The following is a 16,796-nucleotide window of genomic DNA, read 5'->3' on the forward strand; positions in this document are numbered from 1 at the left end:
TTGAAGAGTAATGGTAGAGAGGTCTCAAAAAAGTTTAATTTCTGACCCATTAAGGAGAACCCTGTTGCGTTCTCTTGCCTTTCTCAGTATGGCTTCTTTTAGTGGAAAGATGACAAGGCAGCATATTATGTCCCTTGGCGGGTCGGTTTCACAGCCCCTTGGTCTGAGTGTCCTGTGTATTCTTTCTATTTCTATGGGGGCGTCAGCAGGTCTTTCCAATAGTTCATTGAACATGCTGACTACAGTTTATTTTATAAGTTGTTGTTCCACAGACTCTGGAATCCTTCTTATTCTGAGTGGCAGCAGCCTTGGTTATCAAGGTCTTCCAGGTGTCTGTGGATTTCAAGAATATGTGAACGGTTCGAGTCTGACGATCGTTGCACTTGCCTGATGGCGTCCGCATGGCGAGACACAGTCTGTTCCACTGTCCCCATCCGTGCTGCTATCGATTGAATGTCCCTATTTAGGTCTGTGATCGCAGCAGAGAGTGTGGCTTTAATATCTGATGCCACTGCCTGCAGATCTGTGAGGGATAGGGGTTTTTTTTGCAGGGATAGCTGAGCTTACCCCATCCCATTGCGCTGGAGCCTATGAAGGGAGAGAGCGGGCCTGCTCCATCTCTGAGGTCGCGTGGCTGTCTTCTGCGGTCATCCTGAACATCGCTTGGATGTTTCCTGTGGACTGTGTTAGCGGGTCTTTCAGGCTGCGGGAGACCGGAGGTTTATGGTCATTCTTCCCCATAATTGCGGTGATGTGGAGGCTCGTATGGTCCCGGAAAGGTGGATTCGTAGCTCCATAGTGTAGAAGAGTCTCTCTCCGGCGAACATCATGGAACGGAGCCAAACCACACCCCCCATGATTTTTATCTATATTGCCAGGACTCGACAATACATTACAGCCGTGAGTAGTTTTAAAATACTTTTTTCCTTTAGAAATGTCATTTTGCTGTGGTACTGTTATAAACACGGAAAAAATGTGCTACTTTACATGTATACTAAAAACACCCCCCAGGCACGATATTTAAAGGAATATTTCATCCTTATTTTTTAACTTTAAGCGTTATTAAAATCACTGCTCCTGAAAAACTGCAGTTTTTAAAACTTTTTATCCCCTGGGGCAGGACCCGGGTCCCCAAACACTTTTTATGGCAATAACTTGCATATAAGCGTTTAAAATTAGCACTTTTGATTTTTCATGTTCGTGTCCCATAGACTTTAATGGTGTTCGCACTCATTTTTTGCCTGTTCGCAAGTTCTGGTGTGGCCCAAACAGGGGGTGTTTGGCTCATCCCTAATGGACACACAGAGCAGCTGCCCGGCTCAGGTGCCTCCATAGCAAGCTGGTTGCTGTGGGGGCATTCGGCAGGAGGGTGGGGCCAGGTGTGACGGCGAGGGACCCGAGAAGAGAAGGATCTGGGTTGCTCTGTGCAAAACCACTGCACAGAGCAGGTAAGTATGGCATGTTTGTTATTTTTTTAAAAATATTTAAAAACTTCAGCATACCTTTTTACAGATGCTCTATTCTGGACCCTCCAACAAAGAAAATCCTTAGTACTTTGTTTATGAGGGGGTTAGGCAGCTATGTTTGCCATAATTAACCCTCTCTGTACTGTGCATGTAGATCTTCATTATCAGTTGTACCTAGATTTGAACACAGTTTGTCCTAACAAAGGATTTACAGTGTAGAGGCTGGGATTCTTGCATTGAATGGTAATGAGGACAGACTTGGGACAGGTTCACTCTCCTTCTGAGAAACATCTAAAAGGTAAGAAATGTATAAAAAGAAAAAATAGGTATACTGTAAAAATAGGAACACATAACAAACATATAATGGAGGTTTCTCAAATTTGACTGCAAAAAAGGAACTACACTTTAAGGGAAATCTTCCATGAAGGAAATTTGTTCTGCTGTGTCTCTGGGGCAAAATGTGAAGGGAAGTCTCCCTAGTGTTACATTCCCTAATTTATTCAAAACTTTAAAAAGGTTTTGGTTTTACATGCACTTTAAAGGTGAACTCTACACAGGCAGCTAAATACATACTTTAAACACATATAGTTACTGCTTTACCCGACACAGCATTTGTAATTCTTAGCAGCTGCTTTTTTTATCCAGGTACCCCTGCCATACAGTGCAGCCTGATGTTAAGTTTTAATCATTTCCATTTATGAATAAAGATTACATTTTTTAAGTGTGTTTCAGGATTATATACTTTTACTAGCAATGTTTACCCACTCCTTTAACCACTTTTTGTTTTTGTACAAGTTAAAATGCGCATTTTAGGCTGGCAGAAAAGTTAGTGTTACTAAAACCACAACAGTAAAATCTATCTGTACATGCAGAATAGCATGCTTGTTATGCTCACTGTGGAACTTAAGGGGTTAATCCTTTGTATTGTGTAAAAGGGCTCTTTAATCTTGTATGGACAGATCCTCCACCTCCCGCAGGGTCTCTCGTGGCAAAGCCAGATAAGGCACAGTGAGGGTAGTACTGCTCCACATGCTCAGTTTTGTTTCTAATGCTGGAGAGAACATTTCCTTGTTGATCAGAGCTAGCCAGGTCACATGATATTGACATCACACATATGGGCGTGTCTACAGATCCTAAATGACAGCCCAGTCCCTCCCTCCTCCTCCATGCCCATTAACTAAAAAAGAACACAGTGGGTGGGATGTCACATCTTGATTGATGGGTGACCCGCCTCCCATAAGAGCATGAGGACACAGGCTATAGTGGGAATGTCCTCCTACCTGAACACTCAGCACTCGGGCAGACTCTGCAGTTTATCACATGACCATGGTATACAGATCAGTCAAAAAGGTATATAGCGGCAGTATTTTAATGTAAAAATAAGATTTATAAGCTGTGGGTACTGTGGGGGGGTGGGGTGGGGGGGGAAATGAACTATTTTCATATTACTGGGTTTAGTAACACTTTAAAACCCACAAACAGCATATATTTCTGAAAGCTCAGACCCTGGATAATAAAATGGTTATAGTTCCAATTTTTATTTTACATGATATTAGCGAGGAGCTTTTACAGGCAGTTTAGCGCTAACCATGAATGATGCCTATAGAATTAGTGATTATTCCCATACAGTGTGGTAAACAGCATTTGTTTGCACTGGAATAATGCCAGTCACCACTAGGACACATGGAAAACAATTGTATTTTGATATGGGCCTTGTTCACACTGCAATGTAGCTTGGAGCTGCAGTGTAGTAAACTGCGATAAAATGCAAATATGCTGCACAGGAAGACACTGCATTCTCTGTACAGCAGCACAAAGCACTATACTGCTGTGCAATGACATGAAAGATGTTTAAAACATGCATCATACCACCCCCTACAACTGGCTCACTGCAGCTGAAATGGAAAACTTCCTGCACACTAAACCACCGTGGTTTACTGTGTGGGCAGTATGAACTGGCCCCTCATTGCTCGCACTCTGTTTACAGCGATATGTGTAGTGCAACCATGGCACTTTTATAGTTGTTCATACAATTAAATTGCCTTTTAAAGTGATCGTAAAGGCTCGTTTTTTGTTTTTTTTTAAATAACAAACATGTTATACTTACCTCCTCTGTGCAGTTGGTTTTGCACAGAGTAGCCCCGATCCTCCTCTTCTCAGGTCCCTCTTTGCTGCTCCTGGCCCCTCCCTCCTATCAAGTGTCCCCACAGTAAGCAGCATGTCTGCATTTTATTACAGATCAATGCAGTACAGCTCTGGGCTGTGTTGCAGTATGAATAGGGCACATAGAAAATAATTGTTTTCTATGTGTCCTAGCAATGACTGGTGTTATTCCAGTGAAAAAAAATGCCAGTCACCGCACTAGTGTGAAAATTTTTTCTTTGATGTTTGTTTATTTACTACTAAGTTTACTACTATAGACTCAGCACAGACATTGAGTTTGTAGGTCTTGATTTAGCTGCTGCTAACTTTTTAAGTTAACAATCTCTTTCAAACAATCAACTTTCAGATTATAGTGATTAAAGTACCTTACTTCTGTGATTATCAGACCTCTTAAATAATACCTAGTCTGCCTGGAATATTATACTTTTTTCCACGTAAACTATTTTTGTGTAACTGTTAGATCAACGGGTAATAGCAGTGTGTCAATCATTGGCAGTCAATCACCTAGATCCTGCACTTGATCAGAGTTAGATAATAAGGTTATTAAAGGCAAATAGACTGTGCATTTTTCAAGTGCAGTTGCACTCATTCTCCAAAAGCTTAGTAAATGTGGTAAAACTCTGCTGATTTTCATCAACTAATCACAAGCAAAAATACTGGTTTGGTTTTTTTTAGTTACTTTTTTACTTTTCTTGTACCTGATTGGGTATTCTATACAAAGTGAAGCTTGACCACATTCAAGTCCGGGGGGAAAAAGTGCAACTGCACTTGCAAAGTGCACAGTCTATTTGCCTTCAGTAAATCAACCCCAAGGCTCACAGACTGAATGAGGTTGATTTACTAAAGGCAAATAGACGGTGCACTTTGCAAAGGGCAGTTGCTCCAGAGCTTAGTAAATGAGGTAAAGCTTCACTTTGCAAAGAATACCCAATCATGTGCAAGGAAAATAAGAAAAACAGCATTTGTGCAGAGCTCCTCCTCATTTACTAAGCTCTGGAGCATCTGCTCTTGCAGAGTGCGACTGCATTTTGCAAAGTGCACAGTCTATTTGCTTTTAGTAAATCAAGCCCAATAGGTGCATGGTAAGGACTTAACGCTAAACCCCAGGCATATATACAAAATATCAAGTAAGATAGATCGAAATCACAATTGGATGACATTTCATTCGTTAAAGCAATGTGTATCATAAATAACTGCCTTTTATATTTAAATCCTGCTTTAACTTTTTATCCTTTTTTGCGTCTTATTTTGCTGATGCTCAGTCTTTTTCAGACACTATTTGTATGTGCTTGCTTAAATATTCACTGCACATCATTGCTCTGGACCAGCTTTCTGATAGTGACAATGGTGTACCATGTCTGTGCAATGTGTGTGGTTAGGCTACTTGGTAATGTGTGACAAAATAACAAAACAAGAGCACACCTTTATCGCAGCTTCACTAGATATCCTTTGTAATAATGTTTGCATACTTAAAATACATACACAGTCTGCATACGCTAACCACTTCACTACTTTCATATTTTTAAGCATGGTGGCATGGTGGACATGCATTTTGAAGTGCTGTTTATCCCCTTAGCGCCGACCGTACACACATATGCGGCCTCGGCTTGAAGGGGTTATACCGGCATACAGGCATCACCCCGGTACCATTTTTTAGAGCGGGCTGTTGGCTCTTTAGTGATAACAACCGATGTGGCTAAAAGCCACTTGGCTGTTATCCTAAAGAAGTGGGAGGGGAGGGGAGCTGCCTTCCACCGCTCTTCCCGGGCCTCCCGTCCCACCAGGAGACCTGATCCACAATCTGGCACTTCCGCCAGCTAGGCTGAGACTGGAACAAAGCCGGAAATGGCTTTGATCTAGTCTCCTATGTAAAAACACATTCCTTGTGACAGCAGAATTTTTTTTAAGGAACAATGTAAAAAAAAAAAAAAAATAATAAAAAAAATGTTTAAATCGCCCCCGTCCCCGTGTGCAAAGAAAACGCATGCGTAAGGCGTGCCCACGTATGGAAACGGTGTTCAAATCACAAATGTGAGGTATTGCCGCAATAGTCAGAGTGAGAGCAATAATTCTAGCAAAAGACCTCCTCTGTAACTCTAACCTGGTAACCGTAAATTTTTTTTAAAGCGTCGCCTATGGAGATTTTTAGGTACCATAGTTTGTCGCCATTCCACAAGTGTGTAAAATTTCAAAGCATGACATGTTGGGTATCTATTATTTACTCATCCCCTTTTACATTATATAAAAATTGGGCTAACTTTACTGTTAAGTTTTCTTTTAATTCATGAAAGTGTACTTTTTCCCAAAAAACTGCGCTGCACAAATACCGTGTGACATACAATAATTCAACAATCGCCATTTTATTTTCTAGTGTCTCTGCTAAAAATATATATATAATGTTTGGGGGTTCTAAGTAATTTTCTAGCAAAAAATATGGATTTTAACTTGTAAGCAACAAATCTCAGAAATAGGCGTAGGCATGAAAGGGGTAAAAACAGCACTAAAGAAAAAACACATGGGAGGCCAATAAACCCATAAATGACTGTAGTCTGAACTGCCATCAGTCAGCACAAATCACAGACATAATCTACGGAGCTGAACCAGGTGGCTCTGTACCTTGTGATTGTTGTGATGAGCAACCACAGTGATAACAAATGTAAACAGACTAGTATTTACATTAGAAAGCTCTCTCCTTCTGTCATAATAGAAGAAAAGGAGAAAGTAGTGTTTTTGAATGAACATTTCATTAAAAAAGGGATCAGCAGCAGTAGATTTCTGGTGAGATGGTTTGAACTGATTTGAAATGTTTTTTGTATAACAGTTTCACCCCTCTTCTCTCCCATAAATCTCATCCGCATGCTGTCTTTATATTATGCATATTAACGCTTTACCTCCCTTATCCTGCAAATCAACCCCCTTATCCCCATACTTCTATTGTATGTGACTTGTACAAAAACCCCTGCACCTCCTTCTCCCTCTGTGTACGACTTATACAACAATGATGAAATGTATCTTGTGCAACATTAACAAGTCCTGCTTCAATACCAGCATGTTTCTTAACACACAAAAATATGTCCTAAAGTTAGATTACCTTGAGGTGTCTACTTTTCAAAAAGAGGTTATTTTGGGGTTTTAAAGCTGTCTTGGTGGTTTTATTTTTTATGATTTAAAACAGAAAGTAAGGAGAAACTTTTTTTTTTAATGCTTGCGCTTTTTTTTTTCCTTAATAGAGTAAAAAAAAATAAATAAAAGACCCGGTGGTTATTAAATGCAACCACAAGAAACTCTGTTTAAAAAAAAAATATTTGAAATAATTTGGGTACAGTATTGCATGGTCGAGTAATTGTTAGTCAAACTATTACAGCAAGCACTGAAAGCTGAAAAATTACCTAGTAATGAAGGGGGATATATAGGCTCATACTGAAGTGCTTAAAAATTCCTGAAATTACATTAACATGTTAAAGCTTACATGAAAATTTGTTGGTTGGGTTTAGATCCATTTTGATTCTGTTATGTATTCAGTAAAAAACAGCTCCCATTCTAAATACCTGATCCTGTGCGGATATTAGCCTCCTGTGCATTTTTGAACAGTGGTACTCATACTAGGAGCCAATCCAGTACTAGAAGCCAGTCAGACTGTATATACATGTACAGTTTTTTTTTGTTTGCACATGACAGAATTGCTTTACATTCATGTAAATTGTAATACTTCAAAGCATACATATTTGTAGTAACTTCATATCTAACAATGCAACCTTTTGTATACTGCTCTTACTTTCACCCCTGCAATACCATCAGTCTATTGAGGGTAACAGTTATCCCTCCTCCAGCACACCCACCACTGCCACCAACCCAAATAGAGCTAGTTTTTTTGCTATTGGGATCTTATTGTTAAATATTGAAATATATTGCTAATTGTACAGTAATAAGTATATGGCTATAACAAGTATATCTAACAATTAAATTGTTTACCTGGTCTAGCACTGTATACATACATTGAGCACAACAAATTTCCTGAAAATCAAATCTATTTTTAATTTAAATCCACGCACCATCGGGCATCTAGAAGTTCCTGGTGACCTAAAATTTGGATATTGCTAGGGTGTGGATGGTTGAAACCGTCCATCACAGTAACAGGCCAATACAAATGCCTAGGCAGTGAGAGGGGGCAGAGCAGTGCTACTATGCTTTAGGAATCTGCATATTTGGGAACCCAGGCATTACAGGCACCTGAGTACTTAAACTGCACCAAGAATGCATGTATCCCAATATATTTTTTGCACCTTAGGTTTGCTTTACCGGTATTGTGATTTAAAAGTTTCTTGGTACAATGACATTTCAGAGATGTGACAAATGATCCAGCCATATCTCTGAGTATCTCTGTGCTGCCTCTGCAAACACAGCAACCAATCCGATGTCGGTGTCACAGACATACTGGTTTGGGATCCTTCCCCATTCACCATTAGCATACAGCAACAGTACTGAAGAAGGGGGAGTCTCTGTTCCCCAAAATGCAGTGGCTCGATCACTTGTTGTTACTTTAAAAAAAAAAACAATTACATATTCACCTTTCAGTTCACAGTTCATTGGATATCGGATGCTCCTTTTTACCTACCCTTACAAGTACATGCGGAAACAACCTCAAGGCCATACCCAGAGGTATAGCCCAAGCCCCAAAAAGTGCTTACCACCACTCTTCTGTTAAGTTGGGCAGAAACCATCGGGAGAGAACTCTTCCAACCTGCCCCCACCATTACCCACTCACAGACCCACAACTGAGTGAGTCAGTCGAGTGTGATCTCCAACCCTATAGAGCTACAGTGTATGATTGGAAAATTGGGCTTTGTTTAGGTTGGAACAATATGCCTATGAGAAAATTAGGTTAACATATTCAAATATAATAAAAAGTCTGTATACAGATTTGATAGAGAATACAAAGAAAATGTCAACTAAACCCAGTAGTGACATAGTGGTTGATGAGATAATCCACTGAGCACAGCGGGTAACCAGGAAATCAACACTCCCAGACATTTGTTTCTAAAGAGACTTCAATGGACAATTTATCAGCAGTACAACAGAATTTAGCAGTGAAGGGGTAAGTATTTACCATCTTTTTTGTAAAGACATCTTTAATGGGAAGTTCACATTTTGAAAAAGAGATGCTTTGACACGGAAGTTTTACTGAAACAAATTTTATTTGTGCTTTAGGTAGCCATCTGCCATGTACAAAATATGACATAATAATTATCAGTATTTATTTTTGTTGCTGTTATCTATGATATTGGTATTACATATAAAAATGTAAGGGGACATGGCTGAAAAGTACTGCAACATTTTTGAATATCTTTAGAGTTCTGTTAATTTTTCTTATATTTTCATTTTGTTTTACAGAGAGCCGACATGGGTATTTCTGCCTTGACTATCACACCTGACAGAGAGAATGTAGTAGACTTCACAACACGTTATATGGATTACTCTGTGGGAGTACTGCTAAAAAAAGCAGAGAAAACAGTGGATATGTTTGCCTGCTTAGCACCATTTGACTTATCTCTGTGGGCCTGCATTGCTGGAACTGTGTTGTTAGTGGGGCTTCTTGTCTACCTATTGAACTGGCTTAATCCTCCACGCTTGCCGATGGGCTCTATGACTTCTACAACACTTTACAACTCCATGTGGTTTGTGTATGGATCATTTGTCCAGCAAGGTAAGAGCTATTTTAATGCTTACTTTTACTGATCAGTGAAATGTAACTTATATTCAAGAAAACAAAAAAAGGTAGATGCCAAGTAAGATGTATATCCTCTGGCCATCTGGTTCTGTAAATGCAAGAGATCAGTACAATAAAGAGAACATTATGCAGTAAATACACTTTCTTATCTTTTCTTTTGTTAGTTCATGTAAAGGGCCAGGTGCAAAGTGCAGTAACACATATGAACCAATCAGCAATTCTATTTCATTGTTTTGATTTTTCTTTGATTAATTTTTATGTAAATAAGGTATATGGACTTCCAGTGATCAAAGCATGACACGGACATGTCCCCACAGGTACACCGTATATCCTCCTGGATACAGACAGGAAGAAAAAAAACTTGCAATATTTCCATGTATATTTGTATTTCTTTAGCTTATTTGTCATCATGATTCACAAGTTCAATACAGTAGTTTAAAGCTACAAGTAGTCCATCTAAGGTCCTGGAATCACAGTATCCCTGCCAAGAACTTCAAATTACATAGCCATAGTATTCGCTGTTTCTATTAGTTCATCATAAGTGATCAGGTGCAATGAAAATAAAACTATGTCAAAAGATAAACCATCCTACTAAATATCAAACCATTATCAATTCACAAAAATGGTAATAGCCCATAATTTGTATAAAGTGCTAAGTGCAATAATTAAAAAGTGCTTGTATGCTGTGCTATAATTGCAATTAAACATATGTTCCAGAGTTAATATGGTTAAAAATGTGCTCCAACAAATACAATTAATTATTCCCTTCCCGCCGAGCGTACGCAGATGTGCGTACTCGGCATTCTGGGGTTATACCGGGATAATGCCCGCAGCTGCAGGCATTATCCCATTACTGTTTTTTAGAGCCAGCAATTGGCTATCCAGCTATAACAACCAATGCGGCTAAAAGCCGCTCAGCTGTTATACCGGAGGAGCGGGAGGGGACGTCCCCCCTCCCGTCGCCTCCCGCCGTTCTAACCGGGCCTCCCTTTCCATCGGGAGGCCTGATGACCAATCGGCCGCCTCCGGCGGCTGGGTACGGACTGGAATGAAGCCGTGATTGGCTTTGTTCCAGCCTCCTAATAGTAAACACGGAAGCGACGCCATGACGTCACTTCCCATTTACTCGGCTGCCAATGGCGCCGGTTTAAAAAAAATACACAGTATTCAGAATCGCCATTTTCGGTGATCTGAATACTTTGAAGTGCAAAGGAGGGATCGGGGGTCTTTTAGACCCCCGATCCCTCCATAAAGAGTACCTGTCACCACCTATTACTGTCACAAGGGGTGTTTACATTCCTTGTGATAGCAATAAAAGTGATCATTTTTTTCTTTTTAAACACAATTAATAAATATAAAAATAAATAAGATTTTTTTTTTTTAAAGCGCCCCGTCCCCGCAAGCTCGCGCAGCAAAGAAAACACATACGGAAGTTGCACCTGAATATGTAAATGACTGTTCAAATCACACATGTGAGGTATCACCACTATTGTCAGAGCAAGAGCAATAATTCTAGCACTAGAGCTCCTCGGTAACTCTAACCTGGTAACCGTAAAAAAAATTGAAAGCGTCGCCTATGGAGATTTTTAGGTACCGTCGTTTGTCGCCATTCCACGAGTGCGTGCAATTATAAAGCATGACATGTTTGGTATCTATTTACTCGATGTAACATCATCTTTCACATTATACAAAAAAATTGGGCTAACTTTACCGTTTGGTTTTTAAAATTCATGAAATTGTCCCTTTTCCCACAAAGTTGCGTTTAAAACACCGCTGCAAAAATACCATGTGACATAAAATATTGCAACAATCACCATTTTATTCTCTAGATTCTCTGCTAAAAAAAATATATAATGTTTGGGGGCTCTAAGTAATTTTCTAGCAAAAAATATGGATTTCGTGAAAGGGTACATGTGTTCCAAAGTTCATATAAAAATGTGCTCCAATAGGTCATATAATTTCTTTGCATGGAGTTAATATGTGGTTACAGGATCCCCACATGTGAGAAACAAGTGAAAAGTGTCCTTGTGCAAAAATAAAACCAAAAGTGCTTTTGCATCACCACCATGCTCCAACAAAAGGTTGGCCGCTTACCAGACAAAATGATCCCACTAAGGAATCATATGCGCATAAACAGGATCACATCTAGGGATTGGTTGTCAGCCGGCCCCAGAAGATTAAGATACATCCAAGCTCACATCTCTCACAGCATGTTATATTGAAAACAATGGAGAGGGCTCATAGTGCATTAATGTATAAAACTTAATTTATTGAAAACAAAAATGCACTTACAACTTATGGGGCGTACACACGCTAGGGCAGCTATTGGCTACTGGCTATCAACTTCCTTATTTTAGTTCGGTGTACGTCATCATGTACGAATCCGTCGGACTTTTGTGTGATCATATATAGGCAAGTCCGTTCGTTAGAGAGTCTGCCGCAAGTCCGCCAAAAGTCAGTCGAAAGTTTGTCGGACGCGCTGTCGGACTTTTGTAGCCGAAAAGTCCGACCGTGTGTACGCCCCATTAGTTGCTTTTATGAGGCAGATAAACATGAGTAGTACACAGCCGCCTGCAGAACTGTCACGCTACTGCCTCTGACGCAACGTCTTTCCTCTCAGAAGGCATCAACTGGGAATGGAGGACTTCAATTCGCTGCTCTGCTACAGACACAGGAGAATTTTTCTAGCAACATTGCTCTGGGTACAACTGATACTGTGTTTATTTTAGAGCCCTGATGAAGAGGGGATACTAAGCCCCAGAAATGCATTGGATTCCTGGTGTTTTTTTCCTCTGCTGTCATTTCTGAAATCAATAAAATATCCCTTTGAACTCTAGAAACTTTTGCTTGGCACCCTCCTTGGTTAAATTGATTATTGGCTTCCCAAATCAGATGACCTCTGTCTCCTGAGAGGGCCCCCTATTTTGTGGAGAGTTGCCAAACATAGGCCATCTGGCTTTATAAGGCCAGCACCTCATGTTAATCTCTCCTAAGGGCTTTAATTTCCCAGCCATATAGAGCTGTAGTGCACTAATTCACCCAAAACCTATTATCAGTATTCAAGTGAACGGTGAACACAGAGAACACTGAAATGCAGCAGAGGTAATCCTAGACAAACACCCACTGTAGGCTTTGTTTTGTTTTGTTTTTCATATAGAAATCCTGATATGTTAAAATATTAGTATCAAGAAGCTTCTCATACTCACCAGTCAGATTAAACCTTTTCTTGGAAAAGTGAATTTGTTAGTAATAAAGCAAGCCAAAATAGAAGAAGCTACACAGTGCTGACTTTAGAAAAGAATGTAAGAGAGTTAAAGCATTTTATTTCTGTGAAATACGTGAGCAAATGTCACAAAACAATAAACAACCTGACAAAGGTTCCACATTTTCTCTCTAAAAAATGGTTGCTATTGTAACCCAATGCACAGTAATTGCATCACTGGGACAAGAAATAATAACAAATCTTGAGGTTCCAAGATTTCCTTATGCTAACCAAAACAAAGTTGGTCTTTAAGGAAAACTGAAGCAACACTGTGGCACAGTGGTACAGTGTTTTCCTAATAGTATTAGCAGTTCACAAATAGTCATCAGAATTCAAAACAGCTTGAATTTTATCTAAACCAAAACATTAGACATTGGGATAAGGGAGGCAAGATTCTAGCTGTGTCCTTCCTAGGAAGATCTACCCAATTATTTGTCTTGATGACCAATATCATTAGAAAAGAAAATCAAGGAAAATCCAAAATGTTGACTTGCCACTAGAAATGGAATAAAGGTTAAAGGAGAAGTATGGCCACATTTCTGTAGGTCACAGGAGTGCATTTAGTTCTGCACTCCTGGGACCCATATTCAGCCAACAATGGGCCATCACAGGGCCATCACCGCAGGGATCCCAACAATAATGCTGTGATCCACCTAGATGCTCAACCGGCAGCAGGCTCAGCCTCTCAGCACACCACTGAGAGCCTGAGCGAGCTGCTCTTGCCCCCTCCAGAGTCCAGCGCCCCAATGAGCGCTGGACAGTCACCACTCAGAGCAAACCCGAGAACTGAGCAATTAGTGGTCTTTGATTGCTCAGTTCTCGGTGTAGAGGGGGCAGGGGACAGATCCATGCTGCATCCACCTAGGCGAGTATGAATGCTTTTTTTCTGCCGCACTTATCTTTACATTTTCCAATGGAGTATTTGTTAGCTGACAACGGCCTGAGAAGGTATTCCTGTTGTGGCTAAAGTACAGGAAGTTAACGGAAATCTCCATAATAGAGCATAGTTTATTTTTACCAGTTACACATTAGTTTGTAAAATAACACATTACCGTGTGGTTTAAATTGATTTTTTAATTGCTGAAAGTTTGTGCCTAGAATTTGTTTATGTGGAAACCCAATAGTAATATAATTCTCCCTATTTCATTTTCTTCTACCTCCTTGTTGCTGATATAAGCATAGATAGTGGCTAGGCTGTAATCTAAAAATGACAGTTTAGTCTGCAAGAGAACACAACAATTGAAAATGAAATAGGACAACTTCTTGGAGGACTGTACTTTACAAACTGGAGATGTAATCATAAAGTCCCATTAGGCTACCAAATATCAGTGCAGTATTGAAATTTTTTCATTAGTATTGTCATCTAATATTTCACATTCAGTTTAAATGTAACACAAACTTTATTTGTTAAATCTCTACTGTTTACTGACCCACGAGCACACGGGAATAGCAAAATAATTGAAAGTGACATACACGCAGTATAATTGCATTTTTTTTCTCATGAGTTAAATCATTTTCTTTCCCATGCCTGAGACTTCTGAGGCTTATGTGATAGCAAATACCATAGTCTGTTGATTGCTAATAACTTTTCTAACTGAAACAGTTCAGTATCCTTTATAAAAATCTAAATCTAGCCCAAAACAATAAATGCAGTCAGATGCGGGTGCAGGATATGAAAGCCACCTGTAATACCGAAGAGACCCTGTCACCATTTTTTAAAATAAAAATCTTTTCAAAATGTTATATGGGCATTTAACCTATTTTATCTTTGTTATTTACTTGTAAAACTCTCCCTTTTGTAGACATCCAAAAGCCTAGAAATTTCTGCTGGGCGCTGCCATCTTGGATGTGATGTCAACAGCCCCTGCAGAGCTATCACTTAAGTGACACTCTATATGATGTTCAAGAGAGGGAATTGACTCTCCTGGATTAGTCAAATTTTCTAGGAAGTTCAAAGACACATTACAAGTGAATAAAAAACATTTATATAAAGGAATATACTGCAAGTAAGCATTTAAATTCAGTGACGGCTGGTGTTTTTTTGTTGGGGGGCGGCAAACAACCAACCCCCCGGCGGCACCACATCCTCCGCCGGCTCTCTGTCTGCTTGTCCACCAGCACTTACCCCATCTAGGCGGCAGGGATCGGACATCAAGGAGTGGCGTGGGGATCTGGGTATCGGACATCAAGGAGTGGCAGGGGATCCGGGCATCGGGCAGCTGCGGGGATCAGACATCAAGGAGCGGCGCAAGGGATCATGATGTGATGGGCATACATGCATCGGGCAGTGGCTCCTGTGTCTGACTCTTCTCCTCCCTTCTGCCATTGTGCCCTCTTCCCCTCCTCCTAGGCATCCAATAGGATCACCTGTCCTTTCAGCCAATCGGGTGATGGGTATCAGACCCGTTTCCTAGAGGAGGAGGATCAATGTTGCAACAGCAAATATTAATTCGCTCTTGCAACACACCTAGGTGAGCTCCGGATGCAATGCTCTGTGCCCCAAGCCAATCCTATTAGAGTCTCTGACTCTAATCAGTGCTTCAAAAAACACACACCCATCTCCAGAGTCTACCACATGTAATCACAAATGTCTCCATTCACAAGTGTGAATAGGGCCCAAGTAAATCTCTCAATTATTGGGAAAGGTTGAGATCTGCCTAATGAAGTTGAAAATCTTGCCTTACTCTACTCTACAATTTGGCTTCCAAAACTGCATATCCCTCAGGCCAGTTTATAACTACTGGAGGAAAGGTGAACACAGGTGGTGTAATTTCATAGCTTTCAGTACAAATAGCCAGCACAGTCCTGAATATATACAAGGCTTTGGTAAATCTATTGCACAGAAATGTTACAATTAGATAGTAAAGTATATTGACAGCTTTTTACCTTAGAAACATAGAACTCTGTTCTTTGTTCTATGACAGGCCTTGCTACTCAAGAATTCTCTAGTTTAGCATCACATCATCTTCTTGACATATTTTTTATATATTTAAAGTAGTTATTTTAAGTAGTTAAAGTAGTTAAAATTTAAACCTAAACTCTATTTCTCAGTATGTTTGGTATACATGTTTATTAAGCAAATTGTTTGTTGTAAATCTGTTGCAGTTTCTTACCTGGAGATTCTACTATAACAGCACTTCCTGTTCCACACTGACAACCCCAAGCTACTGACTAGTAGTTGGCGGCGGTAATGTCACCTGCCATATGAGCTCCTAATAGACTTTATAGGCAGCCCAATGGCCAACGTAGGTACACACACAGCAGGCTGACAAAGCTGCTGCTTTCTGTGAAGCAGTGGCTTGGAGTTGTCAGTCTGCTGCAGGAAGTGCTCCTGTTGGCAGGATCACCAGCTAAAAAATTTTGCAACAGATTCAAACAGATTCCAGATTTTCAAACCTGGGAACAGAATTGTCAGTGGCTAAAACTTCATGTTATTTTTACTTTCTAGTCTAATTTAAAATGTATTTTTTAAAATATTTCATTAAAAGTTTACAAAAAATTTTTTGACATAACTGGAACATGTGCAACAATATGTTTGGTTTACACTTTAAATTGGACCTAGCTAAATCTTGACTTTGAATCTATTGGTCTGTAAGATAACTGAGCAGCAGTAGGTTCCTCTGTTTACAGCAGACACTGTCTAAAAACAGTTATTATTGGACTTTGATTGAGCTGACCTATAAGAAGTATAGAAACTGTAAAGTGTTTTTTTTAAAATAAGGGCAGGCCCATGCAGCAATTGAACTAAGGTTAAGTATGGCCTTATTATAAAAGATATGAAAGTACAGTAATCCTTAGATTTAAATCAAGAGAAGGATGACCTTATAAAAGGTTCGGAAGGTGATTTAACTAAAAACTAAATTGAGAAAGCTATTTAAAATAACTGTTAAAATTGATAGTTATTACTATTAGGTTGTGATATAATTAACCTTTATGACTCAATGTCTATAGTGTGCTACTTTCCAAATAAACCTCTCACACATCTGGGCAACTCTAAACAAGTATACGATAAATACTTCAGAGCCTATGTTTAGCCTAAATCTACAGATAAACGCAGATTACATTTTAAGGGAAATCCACAGATATAGGCATATTCAACTTGTAAGCATATCTTTAGTTTTAGCACATGGAAAAAAAAAAAAAAAATATATATATATATATATATATATATATATAT

The 16,796-nt window shown here is 39.6% G+C and overlaps 1 protein-coding gene across 2 annotated transcripts in view; it reads left to right on the forward strand.

The window, feature by feature from the left end:
- Window positions 1-16,796, forward strand: part of GRID2 (glutamate ionotropic receptor delta type subunit 2) — a 1,754,345-nt gene that overhangs the window by 1,439,310 nt on the left and 298,239 nt on the right. For both annotated transcript variants that reach the window (XR_012236183.1, XM_073601045.1), the window contains exon 11: window positions 9,021-9,333. Coding sequence is in view for 1 of the 2 variants with exons in the window: in XM_073601045.1 (XP_073457146.1) it covers window positions 9,021-9,333 (313 nt within the window). In the remaining variant the exon portion in view is untranslated. The remainder of the gene's footprint in view (window positions 1-9,020; window positions 9,334-16,796) is intronic.

Source organism: Aquarana catesbeiana, linkage group LG01 (assembly GCF_042186555.1).
Source record: "Aquarana catesbeiana isolate 2022-GZ linkage group LG01, ASM4218655v1, whole genome shotgun sequence".
NCBI lineage: Eukaryota > Metazoa > Chordata > Amphibia > Anura > Ranidae > Aquarana > Aquarana catesbeiana.